The 17,188-nt window shown below is 36.3% G+C and overlaps 1 protein-coding gene and 1 pseudogene across 1 annotated transcript; both read left to right on the top strand.

The window, feature by feature from the left end:
- Positions 1-815: 815 nt before the first annotated feature.
- LOC114293004 (Protein kinase superfamily protein) lies at positions 816-16,266 on the top strand. Its single transcript, XM_028237011.2, has 6 exons — positions 816-1,269; positions 4,979-5,220; positions 5,355-5,490; positions 15,072-15,330; positions 15,477-15,609; positions 15,804-16,266. Exons 1-6 carry the CDS (start codon positions 1,113-1,115, stop codon positions 16,053-16,055), a joined length of 1,179 nt encoding a protein of 392 aa, XP_028092812.2. The 5' UTR covers positions 816-1,112; the 3' UTR covers positions 16,056-16,266.
- LOC145795192 (elongation factor 1-alpha pseudogene) lies at positions 11,518-12,317 on the top strand (annotated as a pseudogene).
- Positions 16,267-17,188: the final 922 nt, after the last annotated feature.

The following is a 17,188-nucleotide window of genomic DNA, read 5'->3' as shown; positions in this document are numbered from 1 at the left end:
TTTACTTTTTTTTTTAACGTAATTTCCTTTATTTTTCTACTAAGAATTGTTACCTTTTATATTAACAGAATACTTATGAAATGAGATTATTAAACATAAAAATAAAAATATAATTTTTAAAATGTCCACGAGTGAGTAGAAATTGGATTAAACCTTAAGGCCTCGTTTGTTTCCAGAGATGGAATGGTGAGGATTAATAGTGAGGGGATTAATAGTGAGGGGATTGTTAGTGAGGGTCGTTTGTTTTCAGAGATAGAATTGAGGGGATTGATAGTGAGGGGATTAATAGTGAGGGGATTGTTAGTGAGGGGATTGATAGTGAGAGGATTAGTAGTGAGGGGATTGTTAGTGAGGGGATTAGTAGTGAGGAATTGTTAAATTATTTTTATATAAAATAATAAAACAAATAAAAAATATAAAAAATTTAAAATTATATTTTTAAAAACATTTCCAATATATAAAAAATAAAAAAAATAAAAAAATTTCTAATCCCCTCACTATTTTTCTAATACCATCTCTACCTCCTCACTATGAATCCCCTCCCCAAGAGTATTAGTAATGCCAAGGTATTAGTAGTACCCTACCTATCTCTCAAAACAAATAAGGTATTAGTAATACCAAGGTATTAGTTAGTCCCAAGGTATTAATAGTCCCAAGGCTATTTCTCAAAACAAACACCCCATATACTAATCTCAAGGTACTAGTAATCCTAATCTCCTTGCTATAACGCAAAACAAACGGGGCTAAAAGTGTCAATGTAATTTATCAAAAAAAAAATAAAAAAATAAAAAACTAAAATAGGCGCGGTTCCTTCCGTTCTATTCAACTTTTTTTTTTTTTTTTTCCTTATTCTCCGCGCCACGACAAGAAGACAACAGTCAGCAGAGAGAGTACTGGATGGAGTGGGAGTGGGAGTGGGAGTGAGAGTGAGGGAGAGAGAGAGTGAGTGTGTGGTGAGCCATTGAACCTTTTTCCAGTTACGGAGCGCTTGGAATATCTCTGTGTGCTCAGTGGCTCGCTTCGGGAGAGGATAGCATACGATTTTCAATTCTACCCTAGGGTTAGAGAGAGAGAGAGAGAGAGAGAGAGGGGGGTAATTAGAAGAAGCAATAATGGAAGCAGGAGAAGAAGAGTACAAAATGAAGGAGCGCATAGCTGTGGTGGTGATCGTATCTCTGGCGTCTGTAGCTGTTGCTTCTCTTTTGGTGGCCTGCATCTACTACTGTTACATTTCCAACAAACTCTCCAAGCGTCAAAACAATCCCAAAAGTATGCTTCCCATCCCATCAACAATGCCATTTACTCTATTTTTCCCTCTCTTTTTTTTTTTTTTTGTTTGGATGGGAGGGTTGAAACGTTTAAGTCTCTGATTTCATAAATGTTTTGGCTTGTCGAAACCCTAAATCAGTTAAAATTTCTCAAAGCTTTTTATTTATTTATTATTTTTCTCTAAGAAAATTAGGAATTGGAATGAAAGCTTTAGATCTTAACACTATGTTTGGATTGAGTGATTTTGGGAGAAAAGAAAAGAAATGGAGTGATATGTATTTCTCTTATTTGTTTGGATAACCTAAGTAGAGAGAAATGAGAAGAAATGGAGAGAAACTCATTTCTCTTATGAGTCTCATTTTCAATCTTTGGAGAGATTGGGAGAGAAAAGAAATCATTATTTTTATAATACCTATTTTGTCCCTATAAAAATAAAAGAAATAAAATGATTGAAAATGTAAAAAGGTTATTTTGGTAATATAACATAAAATAATTTCTTTTCTTTTCTCTTAATGAAACCTAACCAAATTAGAATGAGAAAAATCACAATCATTTCTTTTCTTTTTTTTCTTCCTTATCCAAATAAAAATGAGAGAAATCACAATCATTTCTTTTCTCTTATTATTTAAGTAATCATTTCTTTTCTTTTCTCTCCTAAGTTACCAAACATAGTGTAAGTTTTTGGGTACTTACGGACTAATAATAAGTATACTTATTGTCTAATAGGTCTTATGTGAAAAATTTATCATAAAAAAAAGTCACTAAATGTAAGTTTTAGCGATAATTTATAAAAGTCATGACAAAAAAAAGTCACTAATTATTAATTTTTAGCGACATATATAAAAAATTGTCTCAAAAAAATTATTTTTAGCGACAATTTTATCAAGACTTATTTTCAGTTGGACTTGATGGGAATTAAGTCCAATGATTAAGACCTATTGGTAATTTACCTAGGTTTTTAATATTGTAGTTTTCTGGCTTCTTTTCAGTGAAGGTTATTGGCTATTGTTTTCCAGAGGTGGCTCAAGCATATTTGGGGCTTAAGGAGAAAGATCTATTTGGGGCCCTTTATAATTTTACAACGTAATTTTTGTTTTTGACATTATAGTTTTTATTTAAAATTTTTAACATTCACAAGTAAAACAATTTCATTTAGTCTAATTTCAATAAATGTACCTGTTATAATTTTGATAACTAAGTGAGGAAAGAGATTACTTTTTGTAACAATATGAGATTTTTCAACACAAAAGAAGAAGAGGGGAGAGGGTATAATGAGATGAGTTATTTTGTTTTAATCTGCATGATAAGAGAGAAGGGTACAAATCAGGGCCGTCCATGAGCTTTCAGGGGCCCTAAGCGAACCCATAATATGGAACTCTACATTTTACATAGCACTCAAAAAGATAAAATTAGCTTTAAGAAGAAATTATTACAACAATGTTAAAAATAAAATATAGTCTTGTTGCTTTATATTTTAACCATTTACACCAGAGAAAAAAAAAAACCAAATAAAAAAAAATTGAAATTGAATTAGCTACACTATAGTATCACTTCAACATTTTTGTTCTTGCAAATCTAATTACAAAATTGAACTAAGTGCTCCTATTTAAAATTGAATTAATTCTTCTTTCTTTCTTTCTTTCTTCTTTTATTTATTTATAATTTTTTTATTTTTATTTTTAAATGCGTAGATAAGTACTTTTTAGGAAGTTTGACTAAATCCACAATCCAACAAGCAACGAATCAACGATCAATTCAAATTCTAGATATTTTAATTTTTAGGTATAGTTAACAAACAATTGAAGTAGAACCTGGAATGATACAAAATCTATAGGCATCTAGAGAAAATCTAAGAAAGTTCAATCTCAGAATGGTGAATTGGGTTGGGAAAAAGTTTGGTAAAGTGAAATCAATTTCTTTGGGCCCTCCATTAATGAAAACAAAATTGTTTTTGGGTTTAGTATTAAGCGTTGGACTTAGTTGGGTTTTGATAAGTTAAAATTAAAATTATTGGGGTCCTCCATTAATAAAAAACAGTATTGTTTTTGGGTTTGGTATTGAGGGCTGGACATAGATGGGTTTTAATATGTTAAATCAAAATAATTGGGGCCCTTCATTTCATTAAAGTCTTGAAAAGAATTATGTTCATCCTTAATATAAATATTATTCCTAGATGGGGGCCCTATTTTTTGGCCCAAAGTGGTTGCTTTGTCGGCTTGCTGTCCGGGTTGACTCTGGTACACATTTATTTTTTTTGATATATATAATGACAGAGAAAACTCCATATTCCTTTTGCATTAATTGATGAGAGATAAAGAAAAGGAGTTGTATAATAGCACTTTGCTTTTGATTGACTATGAAAGAGAGAATAAATTATGATTAGGACTCTAAACGAGCTGAGTAGTAGGTTGTGCAAGCTTAGTTTGAAAACTTAATGAGCTTCAAAATATGTCCAAGCATGGCTTGTTTACATAATGAGTGGATCTCAAACTAGCTTTTAACGAGTCAAACACGAGTTGAGTAGCTTTATTGTGTATAGTGCATTTATTGAGCCAAGTAGTAGGTTGTTCAAGTTTGGTTTAAAAACTTAACAAGTTTAAAATTGTGTTGAAGCTTGGCTTGTTTACATAACAAGCCAAACTTGAATGAGCTTTTAACGAGTCAAACATGAGTAGAGTTCAAGTAGCTCGATTTGTTTAACAACCATAGTTATGATGAACTTTTATTTAATGAGTGAGGCCATTTTTTGAGAGTATAACATAAAAAGATTAAGGGAAAGCGAGTTATAATAGGTTCGTCTTTTAATATAAACAAGAAAGTGATAGAGAATAATGTTGGGTGTTTTAATTTTTCTTATAGTGTAGAAAAAGAGAACATGTCATAAGAGGTATAAAAATATCTTTTTTGTCCTGACCGAGAGATTTTTGAAAGATGTATAAATATTGAGGTCCTTTTTGAAAGATTTTTGAAAGATTTTTGAAAGATGTAATATTGAGGTCCTTTTTAATCCAATGAGAGAAGTGGTTTTGCTTTCTTGTTGATTTGATTGATATACTAAGATGACTAATGGAGTGATATTTTGTTAGGATAATTTAAGATTTGCCCATTTTTTATTTATCAAACCAAACCAAGCCTGAAGTCTCATTTTTTATTTATTTAAAAAAATATTTTTGTTTATTTTTTCCAATTTCTGAGAGATATTTTGATTGATGGTTTCTATCTATGGACACTGTATAATAAAAATATGATAAATGTGGCCGTTCTCTACTTGGGGCCCTAGGCAACCCTTGAACCGCCACTGTTGTTTTCTCAAATCCTATTTAGAAGATATATATATATATATATATATATATTTTACATTTTAATTATTTCTTCTAGTATTTTGTATTTTCTCAACAAGCAGAGCCAAAATCTTGCGCTGATTTTCTATCTTTAAAATTTGTTTTGCATTTTTTTCTCGTTCCCATCTTTTGCTTGCAAAGAAAACTGGGGACAAGAAATACAAAATAAAATTTAACAATAAAGAAAAAAGACTAATCTTTCGTATGTGCACAAATGAATGCAATTTTGCCTTTTCAGGTCCATTTGACGAATACTTTGGATTTTATATCTTTTACTTTCTTGTATTTCCTTGTTGTTGGTGGCTGCAAAACAGAGAATTAGTTGATTTTTATTTTTATTTTAAAAATTCTTTTCATTTTGTTTGAAGGGGTTGAACATGTGGAAAGAGGTAGCAGCTTTTCAAATATTGAAGTTGCCAGTGAGAAAGGACTTCAGGTATTCACCTTCAAGCAGCTACATTCGGCTACTGGCGGTTTTGGGAAATCTAATGTGATTGGACATGGTGGGTTTGGGTTAGTCTACCGAGGAGTGCTTCAAGATGGTAGGAAGGTTGCAGTTAAGTTGATGGATAGGGCAGGAAAGCAGGGGGAGGAGGAATTCAAAGTAGAGGTTTGCTTTCTAAAAAATTTCTATTTCTTTGCTTCATGTGAAATGTATAGGAATATTTTCCCTTTTATTTATAAAATAAAAAAAATAAAAAATTGGGGTTGCAGTGCTCTGAACGGTAACTGGATGGTTAACAGGTGGAATTACTAAGCCGGCTACATTCTCCATACCTACTGGCATTAGTTGGCTACTGTTCAGACAGTAATCATAAATTGTTGGTTTACGAGTTCATGGCTAATGGTGGTCTGCAGGAACATTTGTATCCCATCAATGGTAAGTGGATGCCATTGGTTTACGAGTTCATGGCTACTGTTCAATGTCTTTCTAATTTATTGTATTCATTATGCTTGTTTGATCCAAAGTGGTGTCATTTTAATGATTTGTCCATCTAATGTACAGCCTCACCCAAAAAAAAATTCAAATGGATTTCTGTTTGTAGAGCATATATCATGTGTTTTGACGAACTATATGCCTGCATGTAATGACCCAAGTTTTTAAAAGATTAATTATGCGGGAGATTAATCAATCTAGGCGGAGTTTAATGAGTAGGAAATATCCCTTTTTATTTCATCATTTAGGTTGAAAGTGTTCAAAAATTGGTAATATGGTGAAAGGTGAACAATAGAAAGGTTTAATTTCCAAAAAATAATTGTTAGATTTACAGAACTAGGATTAACTGCATTACATTTAACAAAAAGGGCTTAACGTCAATTTGTCAAATCAGTCCTAGTTCTAAAATCGTTAGTCCAAAAGTAGGTCTCTCTCCGTAATCAAGGCATCATGTCCCTAGTCCATGCCTGGAATGTACGGGATGAGCAAAAGAAGAATGTGCTATTCGATATCTCAACACATGTATGCTTGTTATGCCAAGTATAATTTCAATACTAAGAATAATTGAACCACATCACAGTTACTAAGAGTTGTGCAACTGCACCCACACATACTTTCATACTAAATAAAATACAGCATGAGGCCGTTTCCACAATTTAACTCACACTGCTTCTCCCTTCGTCATTAGGAAACACAACCAAAGGTTACTAACCCCCTACACTACGCAGTACCTTCCCAGGAACCGATAGATGAAATTCCACATGACCCAAATCAAGCTTACACCATCTTGGACTCAACAGTCCACCCATTAACTCATTATTAATCAAACAAGATTAATGCATCTCAACTACTCACAATTGATCAAAATGACGATTTCTCATTTCCATTTCATTCACTATAACTAACACAATGATTAAACAACTATGGAGCCACAAAATCCACTATTATTCACTCAAATATGGACAAAAAGAGTCCATAAACCACCCCTAAAATTCCCAAAACAAGTTGCAAAACTCCCAAGTTTGTTCTCCCAGCCTTCAAGACACGCCCAAGGCCTCACACTCACAACCCTAACTTAAGACAAAGAGAAGAAAAGAAGAGAGAGGAAAAAGGGAGAGAGATTTGTCTGCGAGAAGTAATCTCTCTATCAATACGTATATAGCAAATATAAAGGGGGGTGTACCACACAACCCCAAGGGGTTGGCCTAGTGGCAAGGCCTTATGTTTTGAGGGTGTGCTCCATCAAGATTTAGGGATCGAAACCTCTTATGTGCTAACAATTCCTTGGAACCATTGGACTGGGGGAAAACCCTTAAATTAACTGTGGTGGACTTGCGGGAAACTTCTTGTCAAGGGCTTGTGCATCCCTGGGGATTAGTCGGGTTTTGATCCGGACAGCTCAGTGCCAATCAAAAAAAAAAAAATGGGAGGGGGAGGGGGGGGGGAAGGGTTCCGCATTCTCTCCATGTGAGTACCTCAAAGCAAGAGGTGAGAGTGGTGGTAGGTGGAAAAAGTAAAATCTCCAAGATGTCCCTAAATTTAAATTTCTACCATAAGTCCCTCCATTTTTTGAGTTTAGGATCCAAACACAAAAATTAAGTTTCCCTACTCCCAGGTAATAAATATAAGGGGAAATTACAAACAATGACTCAAGGTTTTGACTCTTGTGACAAAATAAACTCTGAGTTTTTAATTTTTCAATTTAAACCTTAAATTTTTAATTTGTTTTTAATATAAACCATTTGCTTATTTCCGTTAAGTAAAACTGAAGGAAAAAAATGGTATTTTAATTATTGAACTCAATAAAAAGGGTAGTTTAGACATTTTTTATTCACCTGTCATTTTTATTTAAAAGAAATAAGCTGATGGTTTAGACTAAAAACAAATCAAAAGATTAGGATTTAAATAGACAAAATTAAAAATTCAGAGTTTATTTTGTTACATCAAACTCTGCGGGTTTTTTTCCTCCCTAAATATAAAGTCAATTAAATAGATCATTACAATTTTTTAACATTAAATCATATTTAAATTATTCAGGTCCTTACATTGCACCTGCCTTTGATGTGGTCTTTTAATGTTATTGGACTCCATTTGAAGCAAGAAGAGAAAGGATGCAAATCACCCAAAAGCCTAAAGATAAGAGATGGAGAATGAACTCACAGAATTAGTGGTTATATGAAAGAGGAAAATGGAAGAGATATTGAATACAATAAACTTATCAGTGTATATGGTTGACTTGACGGGCATTGTAAATGTCCTTTGTCTTTGTTGTCATTAACATGGATTTTGGATTTCTAAAATGGTGGTATAGACATCTGTCACAATTAAGGGAGAAAAATTGAAACAAACGAGGAAATATGGAAATATTTTTTTGGTTTTTTCCCCCAACTTTAAAATCATACTTATCCATATTGCACATTCATGTCTATGACCCAATTAGTTGTCATATTAGTAAAGCTATCTGAAATGGAAGAGAAATGTAGTTTTGAAATCCATCAGTTGTGTCTTGTTATGTATGAATCATGGAGTAGTGTGTATATGAATTTTAGGGTGTAAAAGGAGCTTATGATGGTTTGACGGTGTTGGAGAGTACTTCACAAGCTAAAAGGTAGATTTTTGTTCATGTTGTGTAGTTCATATTTTAGGAATTGTTAATCCTTCTATTGACTAGTTTTAGTGGGATGACCCTATACAACCCCACTAGAAATAGAGTGATGACCTATGTCACATGTATTCGGGTGCGGATGCAGGTGTGTATCTAGAGGTCGGATTCAGCAAATCTTAAATTTAAGGGTATACAGACTCGGCAAAAAGAGTCATATTTTTAATCTATTATGTGAGATAAAATGGTATTATATGTAACATACAATGTCAAAAAGGTGTTTTATAGCAATTACACAACAAATGATGCGTATAAGATAGTGTTAGTGTTAAATATAAATATATGAGAAGTGTCAAATGGAAAGTATCAGTCACATATCTCACACTCTTGTCTGAGTGCCGGGTGTTCGACATGGTATTTGATTTATTTTGAAGTGTCTATGTAACATTGGTGATGACCACCCAATAGTCATAGACTACTAAGGCCTAACTAAAACAAATTGATAGTAGTTTGTAGTATTGGGGTTATACTTGTTTAGATAGTGGAAAAATATAATCCTTGAATCTATTTTTCCTACAATTGAAGAGATATGAGATATTCATATATCACACAATTGTTAAGAAAGCATGTAGAGAGTTGAGGAAGCATGGAATGGATGTGTGTTTTGTTTTAGGTTTTGGAATGTAAGGTCCGTGTAGGGATATATTGGGCTGCCTGGTTTTTTGTCTGTATTTGGATGGCACCTCCATTTTGGTGCCTTTCTAAATTTGAACCGTAGCAGAAAGAAATAAACATTTAATGAAGTAGTGTTTGGTCTGGCATAGATGTGGTTCACCTTTAGAGTGTTCATGCCACTTAACTGGCAGCATCTAAGAATGAAGTATCCGTGATAGACATTCAATTAAATCATGCAAGTTACAGCTCAATAACAATGAATATACATAAACTAGTAGATATACAGGACTGTTTGATTGGCTGGACTCATATTCTAGCGTTTGATTGTAATTTTCTGTTAATGCTAATCCCACAAAAATGTGGGATACTCAGTATTGAGAGAGGTGTGGTATTCACAATCCTACGCTAATATTCAGGATTATTAGTCCACTCACTATTAATCTTTCCAGTCAAACAGAACCTATAGATGTTAGTTATGAGGGAATAATGGTTATGTGGCACTTAAGTGGCGAAATAATAACAGCTTGGACTTGGATTCTATGGCCATTATAGTCGGTGGATCAAGTCTTCTTTCATTTATCTTTGTCATGTTCTGCAATAACATTATTTTTCCTCAGACACTGAGTTTGAACTATCAGTATAGAAATAATAGCAAAAATGGGAGGAATGAAATTCACAATTGGAAACCTAGAGAACCTCCGAAATCTTGGGAAGATATTATCCAAGATGAACTAAACAATACTATTTCTGGTATTGAGAAGGAAGATATCCATCAGTAATACAAAATGTAAGGAAGCTATTCAAAGCCACAAACCTATTGCTTGGATAGACATGTTCAATCAATGGCAGTACTCAGCAGGTGCATGACTTTGAGCCATTTTAAGGTTGTGGTTAGGTGTAGAAGCGAAAGTGCTGAGGACTCAGAAATGGAAGGAATGCTTCAATGGCTACTTTCTGGATAAGAAGCTTCCTTTCATGCTGTAAACAATAAAGCTATGACAATATGGGAAGATTTGGACTGGTAGATGTACTATCAAATGATAATGGATTCTTTTTCTTTCAGTACAGGAAAGGAGACAAAGTTGCCTCACAAAAATCTTAAAGCAAAACCTGAATAAATGTACAATTTTATAATATACCTGTAGAATTTTGGACTGAACAAGGCCTCAATTGTATAGCCAGTGCTCTGTATCTTGATCTGATGAGTTAGCCATGCATAACGTCTACTTAGGCAAAAATCTGCTTAGAAGTTGCAATTGATTCTCACTACCCAGAAGAAATTGAGCTCCAGTTCTGAAATGGGAAAGCACGACTATTTCAGTTAAGTATCCATGGAAACCTCATGGGTGTGCCATGTGCATAATGTAAAAAATTACGGCATATATGAGCAACAATGTGTTGAACAAAAAGATAAACAGTGGAGAGATAGAGCTGGAAAAGAATCTGAATGAAATGAATCTTGGATCATCAAAACAGGCAAAAAAGAAGGTTGCGCTTAATGATGGCAAGAGCACTTGTGAATGTTCCAAGTACTGCTGATGAGGAGAAACTAGGGATTCAGGGAACTTGAACTCACATACTCATATTGTTGAACTGATGGCCCATATTCCTGTATACTCTGATGATCGGCAAACTAATACTGAGGCAATGGTGGAAGATAGTGAATTTAACAAAGCTGAATGTGAAATATAGAATAGAACAGATCAGTTGGAGAGTATGAAATACAGATGACATTGATCTGCTTATACACTTTGTTGCTCTGAAAACTATTGTTGATACCAAGAAGAATAAAAAGGAAAACATGTGTAAAGGTCAAGTTCAATTGGCCTTGGGGGCAAAGGATGCAACAGTAAGAAAGGAAGTAATTGATTATTAGAATTGGCGTGTAGAATATCAGGGGTCTTAATTACCCCAATAAGCAAAGGGAAGTCAGGAAACTGGTTGTAGAGTGTTTGTCACTCTTGGATAAAGTTGGGAAGGAAAATATTCATAGCACAGTTCAAAACTGTTTGCCTGAGCAGTGGGATATGATCCATAATGTTTCTGAGAATCCTGTGGAAAGAATCTGGTTCACATGGGATCAAATGACTTTTAAACATCACAGTTGCATTCTTCTGAGAAATGATCACCTGTAAAATGGAGATTATGGAAAATAGGAAAATCTTCTTTGTATCCATTGTATATGGGTATAATAAAGTTGCTATAGGAGAAGCTTATGGTCAAAACTCATCTCCCTGAACAACCTGATCATAGATGAGGCATGGATTGTTGGGGACTTTTAATATTGTCGGAAAACAAAGTATTAATATGAACTACATTTTGGGCTAGCTTAATTAGTCCAATAGTTTAAAGGCAACTCTCAATGTTCTTGTTAGAATTTACCATCACCTACCACCACTACCACCTCACCTACTCCACTAAACCTAACCCACTACACCACTACCACCATCCACTACACCTACATCTATATAAGGAACCATTTGTAATAGACAGAATATCAATCAATATAACATCAAGATCAATCAATAAATAATACAATTCTCTATTTCTCTTTATACATTAAATTTTCTACATGGTATCAGAGCAAGGTTAAACACTTAGTATTTTTCGCTTCACCGGCGGGCGGCAACCTCGCCTTGGCCGCCCGCCGGACCTCAACCTAATCTGCTAGAATTTTCTACACATACCTTAAACTTTCTTCGAGTCCACCACCACTGCCCCTCCTCTCACTGTTGTCCTCCCATACACCACCGTCTCGGTCGTCTTCATCTACAATGTTGCAGTGAAGGATCTCAAGCGTGGTTTTGTTGCATCCAACTCAAAGGATGATCCAGCCAAGGAAGCTGCAAATTTCACCTCCCAGGTTATTATTATGAATCACCCGGGTCAGATTGGTAATGGGTATGCTCCAGTTCTTGACTGCCACACCTCCCACATTGCTGTCAAGTTTGCTGAGATTGATCGTCGATCTGGCAAGGAGATTGAGAAGGAGCCCAAGTTCTTCCGTGAACATGCTCTCCTTCCTTTTACTCTTGGAGTGAGGCAGATGATTTGCTGCTGTAACAAGATGGATGCTACCACTCCTAAGTACTCAAAAGCAAGGTATGATGACATTGTGCAGGAAGTCTCTTCCTATCTAAAGAAGGTTGGTTACAACCCTGACAAAATTCCTTTTGTCCCCATCTCTGGTTTTGAGGGTGACAACATGATTGAGAGGTCCACCAACCTCGATATGATTACACAGCCCAAGAGGCCATCAGACAAGCCTCCTCTTCTCCACATTCTTGATAACACCAACAGCAACAGTTTGACGCATTTATTAGAGAAAAGGTCCAAAGGCAGCTCCTGTCAAAGCTGATGCTCAGCAGGCTGTACCACCTATTGAAGTGCCAGCACTATCCTTGCACATGGGGGGCACCCACTCATTTCTTTATTGTTTTCTTTTACTCACCCATGTGACCCACGATGCAACCTATACTTTTTCTTTTCATTACACTCTTGTTCCCCACTTTCTTTATTATATATATATATATATATATATATCTTTTTATTATATTATATTAAAAAAAAAAAAAAAAATCTTTATCTCTCCTCCGTTTGATTTCCAACTCCATTATTTTTATTTTTATTTATTTTCTCCAAACCACTTTCCTTATTTCCTCCATCTTTCATTTTTTGATTTCAAATATATTTTTATTATTTTTTCTTTATTTTTCTTTCACATTCTTTTTAATCTTTTTCCAATTCCCTTCATACCATATCGCTTTGCACACCAAATCATATTTTATTCATCTCAGGGATCAACCCCGATCACAATTTTACATAAAAAAAAAAAAAAAAAAAAAAAAAAAAAAAAAACAAACAAACAAACCAAAACAACAAAACCACATCCACAGGCGGGATTTTTCTTCTCTACTCTTTCGCCGGTCTTTTCTTCTTGCCTCCGTCCTGGGCGGCCCTTGACGGTGTTGCGTCCGTGTTTCCCACTCCACTGGGCACGATCACTCCACCCTGCTCCTCCACTACAGCATATGGCGGACCTCCAAATCGGAACATCACGGTGGCCTTCCGCTTCAGCTCCTTGTTTTCTGCCTTTAGCACACTTATCTCTGCTCACGCATCCTTATACATGCGTTGGAGCAGAGCCAGTTGGGCGTTTAGCTGCTGCACCTCATTTGTTCTACTCTGCAGCCGGTTCGACAAATTTGTAACCGCAGTCATGGTTTCCACACATGACTTCAATGTATACTGATTGGCCTCCACATCCGACTGCACTGCCATTCTTTGCTCCACAGACCGCATAGGAAAGTTCAACGGAGCAAACTCCGGGGCGCTTGGTTGAGGTTCCAGTGCCACCGCACCAGTTATCTCTCTTGTTGACTCGTTGAGGTCGGGAAAGAGAGTGAGCAGACCACGGGACGAAGAGGCCATATTCTGGGTAGCTGAACGGGAAGACGAGGCCATGTTATGGGTTGCTGAGTGTTTCAGAGAACGGTTGGTTACAGAATGGCAACAGAGTGTTCCAGAATCTCTTTCTCAGAAACAGAAGAGTTTTTTCAAAGGATTTTCGGCGGTTTCAGACTGGTTTGCACAGCCTCCGCCTCAACCTTGGTTAAATAGCCGAGGCCGACACGCCACTCTGTCGCTCACGTGCCTCGCCGCGTCTCCGGCTCACCTTTTGATGGCTCGACGCTTTCTGTCAGGCACGCCTTTTGATGAAGTGGGCGCGCCTTTTGAGGGCGCGACTTTTGAGGGCTCACTATATATATCCATATATATATATATTTGGGCAGCCTATATACACCATCATACAGTGTATTTTTTAAGGGTCTGACAAGACTCTGTAAACTGTCCCGACATTGATTCCGGTTAGCTCCTTCAAGGGTCCGACAAGACTCTGTAAACTGTCCCGACATTGATTCCGGTTAGCTCCTTCATGGGTCCGACAAGACTCTGTAAACTGTCCCGACATTGATTTCGGTTAGTTTCTACAAGGGTCCAGCAAGACTCCGTAAACTGTCACAACAACTATCACAACATTGTCTGCTACAACGGTCCGACATAAACTGTCTTCTACATCGGTCTGACACCGCCATCCAGTGTCCTCTACACCGTTATAACACCACCATACAGTGTCCTCTACAACGTTATGACACTCTCATACAGTGTCCTCTACAACGTTATGACACCACCATACAGTGTCCTCTACAACGTTCTGACACCGCCATCCAGTGTCCTCTACACCGTTATGACACCACCATACAGTGTCCTCTACAACGTTATGACACCCCCATACAGTGTCCTCTACAACGGTCTGACACCACCATCCAGTGTCTTCACCAACGGTCTGACACGACCATACAGTGTCTCCTATCCTTTTTTATTTTTATGTATTTTCTTGTTTTGTCCCTCTCTTCAAACTCAAGTTGGTTAGTTTCTATCCTCCTTGAGTTTGCGGGGGGCTGTTAGAATTTACCATCACCTACCACCACTACCACCTCACCTACTTCACTAAACCTAACCCACTACACCACTACCACCTCACCTACTCCACTAAACCTAACCCACTACACCACTACCACCATCCACTACACCTACATCTATATAAGGAACCATTTGTAATAGACAGAATATCAATCAATATAACATCAAGATCAATCAATAAATAATACAATTCTCTATTTCTCTTTATACATTAAATTTTCTACAGTTCTTTTTTTAATAATATGAAAATGAAAAACATTGATCAGGAGCTTAAAGCTCAGTAGAATTTGTTTCTTCCTCCCCACTCCCTCATTTTGTGAGAAAACGTCCAAACTGTGCTGATCTCTTTAATTCTGATCAGAACTTCAATTACTGAGTTGTATATAAATCATGTGGTCCCTATGTGTCTACCCGAGCTTTAAATTTGAAAAGAATTTCTAAATTAAAATACTAGTATATAAATCATGTTTATATTTTTTTTCCCTAGTTATGTTGCTATACATTACCTTACTTGCTTGTACCCAGTGCACAAGGCTCCCCCTTACAGCAGAATCTGGGAGATGGGAATAGGACGGGCAACCTTCCCCCCACTTTTTTTGTGGAGAGGCCGATTTCCTTGGCTTGAACTTGTGCCACTGCGCTGGAAGCAGATAACACTTGCCATTGCTTAATATTAATGTGTGGATCATGATAGCTGTAATTATTGGCATTTGAGATTCCACATGATGGAGCTTTTATTAGCCCTTTTTTGTCAAATCTGCAGGGTCTAACACTATTTCTTCAAGGTTGGACTGGGAAACCCGGTTGAGAATAGCTTTGGAAGCTGCAAAAGGGCTGGAATATCTCCATGAACATGTCAGTCCTCCAGTAATTCACAGAGATTTTAAGAGCAGCAACATCCTTTTGGACAAAAATTTTCATGCTAAAGTTTCTGATTTTGGATTGGCCAAGCTTGGATCTGATAAAGCTGGTGGCCATGTTTCAACCCGTGTGTTGGGCACCCAGGGATATGTTGCTCCTGAGTAAGCAATTTGATGAAAACTCTTTACCTCCAATAACAACAGAATAATGTATATTCTCTATTTACCATGTCGAATGTTAACAGAGTTTGTTGCAAAAATAAAAAATAAAAAATTAATGTTTAAATTTGACATGATATGCTATACAGGTATGCATTAACTGGTCGTCTGACACCAAAGTCGGATGTTTATAGTTATGGAGTTGTTCTTTTGGAGTTGCTCACAGGCAGGGTTCCAGTTGATATGAAGAGAGCTCAAGGGGAAGGTGTTCTTGTATCTTGGGTGGGTTCCTTGTCTCTCTCTTTAGTTGATTCCATGACATTTTATTTTATTTGATTAGAAGACCAATCATATCCCTCCACATAATATTTTATTTTAGTTTTTTCTCTGCTCTTTGTTTCATTTTCAGTAGTCCTTTTTGATTTCCCTCCTTGTCCTTGACTTCTTACATTTTCCAATCCTTTTGTGCAAAAAAGGTTTTGCCCCAGCTTACGGATAGAGAGAAAGTTGTAGAGATCATGGATCCAGCACTGGAGGGTCAGTACTCGATGAAGGAGGTTGTTCAGGTGGCCGCTATTGCTGCAATGTGTGTACAACCGGAAGCAGATTACAGGCCACTGATGGCAGATGTTGTCCAATCACTGGTTCCACTGGTCAAGCATCACAGGCCTACTTCTAAACTAGGCAGTTGCTCTAGCTTCCATGCTACCCAGTCTCCCAAGGCCTAGGACGAACTGTGATAAAGCAACTAACATGAAGCCAGGGTTGTCTATTTCCAATGAGTTTCCTAGGTTGATACTCGGTTTTTCCGTATTTAGGGCTTTTGAAGTCTTTTGTCATCTGTTTGGAGAAGAAACAGCATCTAGACTTTTGTGTCAGGGAAGAGTCTGTAATATTTATTATCCAAACCAGTTTTAATCCAAAATTATGGTTTACCAACTGCCTTTGATTTTTACACCACTAATTTGCTGAGCTGAGAGTGAGTGGACCAAATTGTCTTGCCTCTGCTAAAAGTTTGCTGATGTACTTTTTGATTATCCGAGTTCTGAATTCAGTAAGATACTGACGTGGGTCAAAAGAGTATTGGAGTAACAGATAATTGAGATCATCTGAGTTAGGTTCACTCCTGCAGCGCTGTTGCAAACCTCACTCACTCACTCTGGCTTTGTTCAATGAGAGAGGATGATTTTGGCACCTGATAACATCATGTGAGTAGGAAACTCGGGGCACGAATCTAATCTAATGAGCATTTGTCTTGTTTGCTTGGATTATGAATTATTATTATTATTATTTGAAGTTCAGGGAATAATATGTGCAAGTTTGAGGGAAAGTTACACTATGAAAGATATTGCAAGATTATAACATCAAACAGGTGAAAATTGCACTGTAGTATTTGTGGATCTTACCATTAAAAGAAGAAAAAAGAAGATATGGCTCGGCTCAACTTAGCTTGTGAGCTAGTTGTTGATTTGAATGACTTAAATTTCTAAATGTATTTTTGTTAGTGGACGGAGGGATTGGTTCCTTAGATTAGTTGGTTCAATGGACTGGATGTCGAGTTATAAAATAAAATATAAAAAAAATTTAAATGTATCGAGAATGACTTGAAAAGTTTCAAATTGAATTAATCCTAGAATCGTGCAGTTTGGTGATTTGCAAATTTGACTGTATTAGAAGAAAATTGAAGAGAGAGCATAATCAATTCAGGTGGTGAGTCAGTGGTGACCCTAACCTAACTCGACTCATGAACAACCACCCTAGCTCAGATGAAGCCTGAATGGAAGAGAAAAAAACCGCGCAGGGCCAGGAAGAAGCCCTGGTGCCACGCCATTCAAAGGCCTTGCTTCTTGTTTTCAAGTGG

This window comes from Camellia sinensis, chromosome 7 (genome assembly GCF_055761805.1).
Source record: "Camellia sinensis isolate YWXY chromosome 7, ASM5576180v1, whole genome shotgun sequence".
In the NCBI taxonomy this organism is placed as follows: Eukaryota; Viridiplantae; Streptophyta; class Magnoliopsida; order Ericales; family Theaceae; genus Camellia; species Camellia sinensis.
The sequence above is the reverse complement of the archived record's forward strand: the minus strand, read 5'-3'. Positions and strand labels throughout refer to the sequence as shown.